The sequence below is a fragment of the Arachis duranensis genome, chromosome 3, assembly GCF_000817695.3.
Source record: "Arachis duranensis cultivar V14167 chromosome 3, aradu.V14167.gnm2.J7QH, whole genome shotgun sequence".
NCBI lineage: Eukaryota > Viridiplantae > Streptophyta > Magnoliopsida > Fabales > Fabaceae > Arachis > Arachis duranensis.
In genome coordinates, this window is record NC_029774.3 from 127,618,395 (window position 1) to 127,627,479 (window position 9,085).

The window sequence follows — 9,085 nt, forward strand, 5'->3', positions numbered from 1 at the left end:
GGAGTAAAATCGGATAAAAAAAATAGTGTGAATCCCATATAAATTTTTTTTTCTCAAAAAGTGAGATAAAAATAGAAGAGAAATGGGTAAAATTTGGTAAAATTACAAACTTACTATTTGATTAATAAAAAAAATAAAATACTTAAAGATATTAACATAATTTTATTTCGTATAATTGTCTTTCTTCTCATTTTTTTTTTATTTAAACAAAAAAAATTATTTTATTTTTTTCTATTAATTTTATCTTCATCCAAATAATACAAAAAATTTTGTTTTTTCTTTTTATTTTTTTCTTTTTATTTTTTTCTTTTTTCTCATTTTCTTTCTTTGTATTTTTTTTATCATTTATTCAAATAATGTGTTAGTCCCACTTAAGAAAATGAGGTAAGAAATTATATTTTATTAAATAATTAAAAAATTGAGAAGATTCATTTTTACATATATACCAAGTCCATTTAGTTAATTAACGAATTTAATTTCTAAGAAGTAAGAGCAAGATCCAATTAATTCAATAACCAGCCATATTATATATATTAAAATTAGTTATTAACATAAAATATATGTAAACTGATTTTGGAATATAAATATAGTAGTTTTGTTCGATAATATTAAGTGTTGAAATGCATGAATGAATATAGTATGCAAAGAGAAATAGGAAGATTTGTCTAAAGATCTTGATTGGTTCATAAAACCGCCTCCTTCTAGGACATGCAGATCACATGGATCTTAGTATTATTATTAATATATAAAGAGCACTCACTTCAATCATTTGCTTTGGAGTTGATTACTTTTTTCTCTCAAGACTTTATCACTAAGACTAACACCCTAAATAAAAGGATTCTTTAATAATGCGCATTGCACCTTCTTTCTATAAACAAAATGGGAGTGTGTCCCGCAACCCATGTGAATCTTTATATACTTAATAATTGAAATGGACAGTGAATGAATATATAATGGGAATGAACAAAGCTAAACCAAAACGATACCTGTTGCTGTTGCGTACTTCTTTAACTCCTTCCAAATATGCATAGACATAGAGTTGAAAATATTAAATTTTATTTATTTATATAGATAACTAAAACCCAAAAAGAGAAGGGGAATAAAAAGTGCACTACAGTTGCTAAAACAATAACTCAATGTGCTTCAATTGGAACTTGGAAGTGGTCAAGTGAGTCAGAATTAACTAACTTCTAATAGATTCAATAAGTCAGATGCTTTTATTCAATATATTTTTTGGTTTTAAAAAGTTGTAGGTGACTAACAATTTTTTAAGAAAAATGTTAGGGATCAATATTTTTTATTAATATTAGATAAAATTTTAGACCAATATCTTATTTTTATACTAGTAAGATTTTAGACTTACTATTAGAATTTAGAATTTAAAATTTATTATTAGAAATAATAATTTTTGTTAATCATATAACATTGTTATTTTTTAATGTAGCTAACAGTCGTATTCTCCTTTCTTCCTTCCAAAAAAGAAGAAAAAAATATTTAGTTAATTGATTTCTCTGTTTTTCTCTATTAATTATAAATCTGTTCATCATCTAATACAATTTTTAAATAAAATAGATTGTTTTTCTTTGGGTCAGTGGATTGGACAATCCCTAATCTTAAATGCACAACACACCCACACACAACACACCCACACACTCCTCGTACTTTTACCACATTTTTCTTTAATTGCAATATCTAGGGTTCAAACCCTAAATCTTTGAGGTAGAGAGGGAGAAATATAGCATGTGAACTAAAGCTTATTGGCGTTTTTCTTTGGGTTTGTGATGCATCTATTATCTAAGGCATTTGTTAAGACTTTAAAAAACATGTTTTGTAGTCTTTCAAATGAAAGGGAAAAAGGATAGTTCAGACTTTCTTCTTGGGTGTCATTTTTTTCTTGGGTCTTCAAATGGGAATTGAGAGCATTGGATCATATATGTATGACAGTATTGGTGTGTTGTTTAAGCCCATATTTCGAAGTGAGTCCCAAAAGAAAGCCCATATCTTACATGGGGATTGACGGATTGTGACTTGGGAAGTTGGTGTTTGATGTATGCTAAATTGAAATGGGGATTGCAACGGTTAGTGTTTGATGAGTAGGATTAAGGAATTTGAGTTCATGGATACTTTGATGTTATGTGAAAAATGGTGAGAAAAGGGTTCGAAAAAAATGTATTTTTGGAGTAAAAATATGAATGTTAACCAAACTTTAAAGTAGACAAAATAAGATATTTAGAACAAAAACAAAACAAAATGTTTCCAACATTTAGAAACAATTGTTAAGAATCAAAACTAAAACAATATTTTATACTTTATTGTATTATGATGTAATAGAAAAATTACTTCTTCAAAATGAGTATAAAATTATATCTATATCCCCATTCCCCCACAAAACTAAGAGAAAATAAAAAACTTAGGGATTGCTTAAGCATTTACAAGCGGCTCACTGATTTGAAGCAATTCGTTTTTGAGACCCGTGAAAACAACAGAATCTGTTTCCAGTGGCTTGAACTTGATTAGAGCTGAAGGTACCAAGTCCTCATCCTCCAATGTTTTACTGTTCTCCCCTGCTTTGGCGAACCGAGGGATTGCCTGCCGTCGGACTACTACCGGATGCATTAGCTCAAACTCCAAACATGGTTGTTTCAGTGCAGAGCTAACAAACTGCATCATCAACATGAAAATCAAGAACAGTGCTGAGTAGTTGTCCCAGAACAGACACTAAACTGATAAAAGATGGGGGATATGCAAACAGTCAAATCCATCCACAATGTATTGCATGAGTTTACAACAATATATATACATACAACATAAATCATTTTATACAACTAGGGGCTTCTTTGTAAATTGCAATTATAGTTATCCAACAGTAAATTGTTAGCTCAAGAAATTTCCAACTTCCATGATTGAATTTTTCCCCTCAAAACAAGGTATCAAATTTGTTGAAGGACAAACCTCATAGAGGGCCATAGTTGGTTCCCATGGAGAAAATACACCTTGAAGTACAACTCCATCTGGAAACTGAATCCTAATAATAGCTTTTGTGTATCTCTTCTTGGCAGCTTTTGCTTGCTTTTCCTTTAATGACTTGGGAATTAAAAGCTGAGACTCTTCAATCTTTTTTCTCCTTAATTCAGCTTCTCTTCTCACCTCTTCAACTGAAAGTTTATAGAAGGAATCTGGTAGCTCAATTTTTGCTGCAATAGTTTCAGGAACGGCAAAGAAGACCTTCACCTATAAGAGACATTTTTTTTAAAACAGGACAAAAGTTTAGAGATATTTAATCTAAATAATTGGTTTGCCAGTAATCCTTTAAATGGACCAAAGTACCCAAAGCTAATAGGAAAGACAATGACAAACAACTTCATCTCTGCAAAATAACAAATAGAGAATCAAAATGAATATATTTGAAGAATCAAGGTTAGTTAGATATCCACTAACAACTAACAAGGTATATCCTTGTTTTGATTAAGGCTTCTTTGCCGCTGCCTTTCCTTCAGTAAATGAGGATAAGAATTGGAACGGAGACCAAAATATGATCCGTAGCAGGTTGAGACGAAAACAAAAACAGGGCTTCTATTTAAAGATTCATCAGGTTGATACATTTCAGCAGTTTTGCCTATGTCTTTTCTGCTAGAGTAATTTGAGTGAAATTCTTACAAAGATTATGGCTTGTTGACATCTGCTGCGTCTATTCCTAATTCAAAGCAACTTAAGCCATCCATCAGTAATTACCAAATGCAAAAGAATGACTAAGTTTTCCAACCAACCCCAGTGTCATGATTCCAAACCCAAATACTTAATTAGTAATTACTTATTCACACATGACCTAAATGTGATTTCAAAATACAGAGAAGCTTAAAGTATTACCTGTCTGTCGATAGGCTTGGATTCAGGTTTTGCATCTATGTTGTCAGCAGAAGCTGCAGCCAAATTCTCACTCTTTGGAGAAACTTGCTGTGATTCCAGCAACAGTGTTGCTTTGTTGATCAATCTTATCTGCTCCTCTGAAGGAAGCTCCATGACGGCCCAAGTCTCGCCATTCTCGTCCTTAAGTTCAAAGCCAAGAAAGCAAATCAACTCAGTTCCACCGATAACCTCGGCAATAGCCTCCTTAATTTTAGGATTGGCCAATCTGATCTTCCTAAACTTGGCATTCTCAGGCTCTCTAACAACATTCTTCAACAGCTTCAAAAGAATGTCGATGGATCCGTGGGAAGGCTTCCCTGAGACGTAAGTGCCAACACAAACCTCCAATTCAGCATTGGAGTCGGCTCCAGTGTCTGCCAATTGAGACACATCACCACGCTCAGCGTTGTTACTCAAACAAGTGTCCACATGCTCAGAAACCTCATCTTCGGATCTAAAAGAATTGCCACAAACAGGACACTCATATACATTAAGTGAATACCCGTTTTGAGATCTCTTGGATGATGTGACGAATGAATCAAATGGGTCGAACCCAGAAGTTGGAGGTTTGGGATCCCTCTCGGCGGAAGAGGCGGTGGCTTTGTGGGGAGGGGGCGTGGGATTGGAATTGAGGGGGCGAGGGCGAGGGGTGGAAGTGGAATTAGCGGTTGCATAGGGAGGAGGAGAGGGAGAAGAAGAAGATCCCAAGACGCGACCTTGGCCCTTGAATTTGGCGGAGGATGAAGAGGTGAAAGAGTTGTTGACTTTCTTCATGAAGCCTTTCATCTTATCTTTAACGTCGTCCATTTTCTAAAGGGGAATCAAGAGAAAAATCGCGTGAATATAAGAGCAGAAAGAAGGAAACCTTGGAAGCTCAGAACCAATGGAAGAGAAAGGAGGTGCTTTGGCCTTTGCGCGTTCAATTTTGAGACCGTTGACAAACACTAACGAGTGCAGCAGAATATGTATGTAATATTCTTACAGAGTAATCAGGGACCAAAAAGAGTAATCACTCATCGCTAACCCCACGCCGCCTCCGTTAAGCAACTCCTTTTTTTTTCCGAGTTAGTTAAGCAATTAAGAAACACCAAATATTTGAAAAATGTTGTAAAAAAAATAATAAGAAAAAGAAAATAAATATAAAATAAAAAATATAAATAAATAATTTTAATATTAATATTCACTATAATTAATATTTTAATATAATAAAAATGATTCATATATATATATTACTAACATATGCAGTATCATATACATAAAAGAGAGGAGTGTTTGATAGTATAAAAGAGGGATAAAAAAATTTTATTATTGATCATGTGTATGTTGTGGGAGGCCTTATTTTCTATTTATACATGCAAAAGTTCAAATATTTAAACTTCATTCATTCTTAATTTGTATTGAGCAGTTAAATCTTTCAATGTTAAAATCTTTCAATGCTGAAAAGCTCAGGTGCTCACATTAATAGGCATTCATTGTTATCATAATATTATCCCTTAAATGTCTATTTAGGATTATACTTTGTTATAATCTTACTAAAAAATTCAATGGAAAAAAATTTTATTAAAGGAAAAAGAGTACAATATCCTTTGTGATAGAGACTGTCTCATTAAAAATCTTGTCAAGAAAAATTTAATAGGAAAAAACATGACCAAAGAAAAAAGAGTACAGTCTTCTCCTCTTGTTGACATCATTAAATATCTTGAAATCAGCACATCCTAATCTGATGAACCAATCTTTCAAAGTAGGATTTTAGAAGTGACTTTGTAAATAAATTTGTCAGATTATCGCTTGAGCGGATCTGTTGGACATCAATTGTTCCTTGATTTTGAAGGTCATGAGTAAAGAAGAATTTGAGAGAAATATTTTTGTTCTATCACCGTTGATGTATCCACCTTTAAGTTCAGCAATGCATTCTCTATTATCTTCAAACAGAATAATTGGAGCTATCTTATGATCAACTAGTTCACATGATGACAGAATATATTGAATCAAATTCTTGAGCCAAAAACACTCGCAACTTGCTTCATATATCACTATTATTTCATCATGATTAGGGGAAGTTGCTGCTATCATTTGTTTCGTGGACCTCCATAATATAGTTGTACCACCATATGTGAATAGGTATTCTATTTGAGATCTTCTTTTGTGTGAATCAGATAAGTATCTAGCATTTGCATAAACAACTAATTGTGACTTGGATTCATATGGATAAAACAAACCCATATCAATTGTTCCATAAAGATATTGAAAGATTTGTTTGATTCCATTCCAATATCTTCTGGTTGAACAAGAACTATACCTTGCTAGTAAATTCACAACAAATGATACATCTGATCATGTATTATTAGCAAGATACATTGGTGCCCTAATGGCAGTGAGATATGGCACTTCAGGACCAATGATATCTTCATTTTTTTTCTTTAGGACGGAATTGATCATTTTTCACATCCAAAGATCTTACGATCATTGGCGTACTTAATGGATGTGACTTATCTATATAAAATCTTTTCAAGTTCTTTTCTGTATATGTTGTTTGATGAATAAAAATATCATTTTTTGTATGCTCGATCTGCAGGCCGAGACAAAATTTAGTCTTTCCAAGATTTTTCATCTCAAACTATTCTTTTAGAGCTTTTATAATTGTTGGAATCTCTTTAAGGTTTCCAATGATATTTAAATCATTAGCGAACACAATAATTATAATAAATCCAGATGCAAATTTTTTTATAAAAACACATGGACAGATACCATCATTCTTGAATCCATTTTTGGTCAGATACTCAGTAAGACGATTATATCACATTCATTCAAATCGCTCTAGACCATATAAAGATCTTTGCAATTTGACTGAATATAACCCCTACGAATATTCATGGGATGATTTAGATATCTTTAATCCTTTAGGGATTTTCATATAAATATCACAATCTAATGATTCGTATAAGTAAGTTGTTACCACATCCATTAAATGCATATGTAGTTTATGGTATGCGGATAAACTGACCAAATAACATAATGTTATTGCATCCACAACAGGAAAATATGTTTTTCATAATCTATATCGGATCTTTGTAAAAAATCTTGTGTCACAAGTCGAACTTTGTAGCGTACAACTTTATTTTTCTCATTTCGTTTTCTGACAAATACCCATCTATATCCAACAGGTTTTACATCTTCTGGTGTACGGACTACATGTCCAAAAACTTCACGTTTTTACAAGTGAGTCTAACTTAGCATTCATAGCTTCTTCTTATTTTGGCCAATCATTCTTTTATCGACATTCTTCGACTGTTCTTGGCTCAATATCCTTACTTTCATGCATGATATTTAATGCCATATTATATGAAAATGTTTCATCGACAATTGTCTTATTTCGGTACGATTTTTCTCCTATAAAAACATAATTTATCAAGATCTTGTCATTTTCACAATTTTCAAATACCTAAATGTCTTCTGGCATCAAAACTATATCATAATTTTGGACAACTGCAGGTGTCTTTACTATGTCTTTTTTAACAGGAATAGTATTTATTTCTTTTCTCTTTCGAAGATTTTTGTCTTTAGAATCGACAGGCCTGTGGTGCGGTATTTTACAACCCACAAACTAACCGGCAAGTGCACCGGGTCGTACCAAGTAATACCTTACGTGAGTAAGGGTCAATCCCACAAGGATTGATGGATTAAGCAACAATAGCGTTTGATAGGATTAGTTAGACAAGCAGAAAATAGTATTTGGAAGTTCAAAAGTATTAATAGTAAATTCAGAATATCAAAGACAGGTAGATAAATAAGTTGGGAATAAAATATGGAGAAGATAGTTAAGGTTTCAGAGTTATCTATTTTTCCGAATTTACTCTTCTTACTAACTAATTTAATCATTTATGATTTAATTCATGGCAAAATATATGTGACTAGACCCTAATTCCTTAGACCTTTCTAGTCTCCTCTAAAATTCATTAACTGCCAATTCCTTGGTCAATTAATTCTAATTAGAGGGTGATGATCAATTTCTAGTATATATGCCAAAAGAATCCTAATTATCCACAAATAAGGGGATTATATGTCACGTATCCCGTTAAATACAAACAATTAGAATTTCAGTATAATATGTTTTCAAGCTGTTGTTCAAGTAAAGAGTTTTTCCAAGTTTTACAAGAATTCAATTAGAACATGAGTCATACTTCCGTTCCACCCATATTCATAAAATAAAGAACAAAAACACTTATTGGAATATAAATCAAGACATGAATTAAATTAAAAAGATCAAATGAATCAATCCATGAAAATAGACGAAACCCCGCCCCTACCCGCCCCGGAGTGCACATATATATATAGAGTTTCGCTTTGTGTCTCCATCCCCTTTAGACACCATAATCTTCTTTTTCTTCCTCAAAGAACCAAAGTCACCTGGCCATGGTCTTCTTCTCCGTTGTTCAGTCTCTCGCCCCCTTGCCGTCGCTGCTCAGCCTCTCATTCCCTCGCTGTCGTTGCCCACTCCTTGCTGTCGCCGCAGCTCCTCGCCGTCACCGCTCAACTCGCAGCTCCTCACCGTCGCCGCTCTGCCCGCAGCTCCTCTCCGTCGCCGCTCAGCCCGCAGCTCCAGGTTGTCATCGCTGCTCAGTTGTTAGCTCCGTAAGACCGTAAATTCCTCTCGTTCTTGGTCTCTCGTGCACGCTTTCTCTGTCTCTTTCTCTCTCTCTCCCTCTCCATCATATTGTGAGATCTAAGTTCTTTTTTGTTCTTCTAGGCTGCGTTTGTTTTTAAAGACAGAACAGAACATGACATTAGAACGGAGACAATAGGACGAAGACACTAAAAATTATCTTTTGTGTATTGTGTTTGGATACGATGGACAAGACACTAATGTAATGTCTAGTATTATGTTTGGATACACATGGACAAGACTAAAATATTATATGAAATGACTAAAATAGCCTTGTGATTCCAAATTTTATACATCAATACAAATTAATTTAATAAAAAATGAGAGTACGTAGGAGTACGGATAGAACTTGAAAAAATATTTGAAGAGGCAACAAATTTTAATAAAAAAATATATTAGTATTTATATTAAAATAAAATTTATAAATATAATTATTTTATTTTTAAATTTATTATTAATATATAGAAATACATATAATTAAGATTAACAAAAAAATAAATCTGAATTTGATTAATA

General features: G+C 32.8%; 1 protein-coding gene across 1 annotated transcript; it reads right to left on the reverse strand.

Moving 5' to 3' along the window:
- Positions 1 to 2,273: 2,273 nt before the first annotated feature.
- On the reverse strand, positions 2,274 to 4,927 carry LOC107481468 (plant UBX domain-containing protein 2). Its single transcript, XM_016101745.3, has 3 exons — positions 3,868 to 4,927; positions 2,953 to 3,231; positions 2,274 to 2,661 (listed from the first exon to the last, which is right to left on the reverse strand). The coding sequence occupies exons 1-3, from the start codon at positions 4,711 to 4,713 to the stop codon at positions 2,422 to 2,424; spliced, it is 1,365 nt and encodes a 454-aa protein (XP_015957231.1). The 5' UTR covers positions 4,714 to 4,927; the 3' UTR covers positions 2,274 to 2,421.
- Between the last annotated feature and the right edge of the window lie 4,158 nt (positions 4,928 to 9,085).

Excerpts from the sequence above, each read along its gene's own strand:
- LOC107481468 (XM_016101745.3), bottom strand. The coding sequence starts at position 4,713 with ATGGACGACGTTAAAGATAAGATGAAAGGCTTCATGAAGAAAGTCAAC. Across the intron at positions 3,232-3,867 it reads CCAAGCCTATCGACAGACAG|GTGAAGGTCTTCTTTGCCGT; the intron begins GTAATACTTTAA and ends TGTCTCTTATAG. Across the intron at positions 2,662-2,952 it reads CAACTATGGCCCTCTATGAG|TTTGTTAGCTCTGCACTGAA; the intron begins GTTTGTCCTTCA and ends TTGATGATGCAG.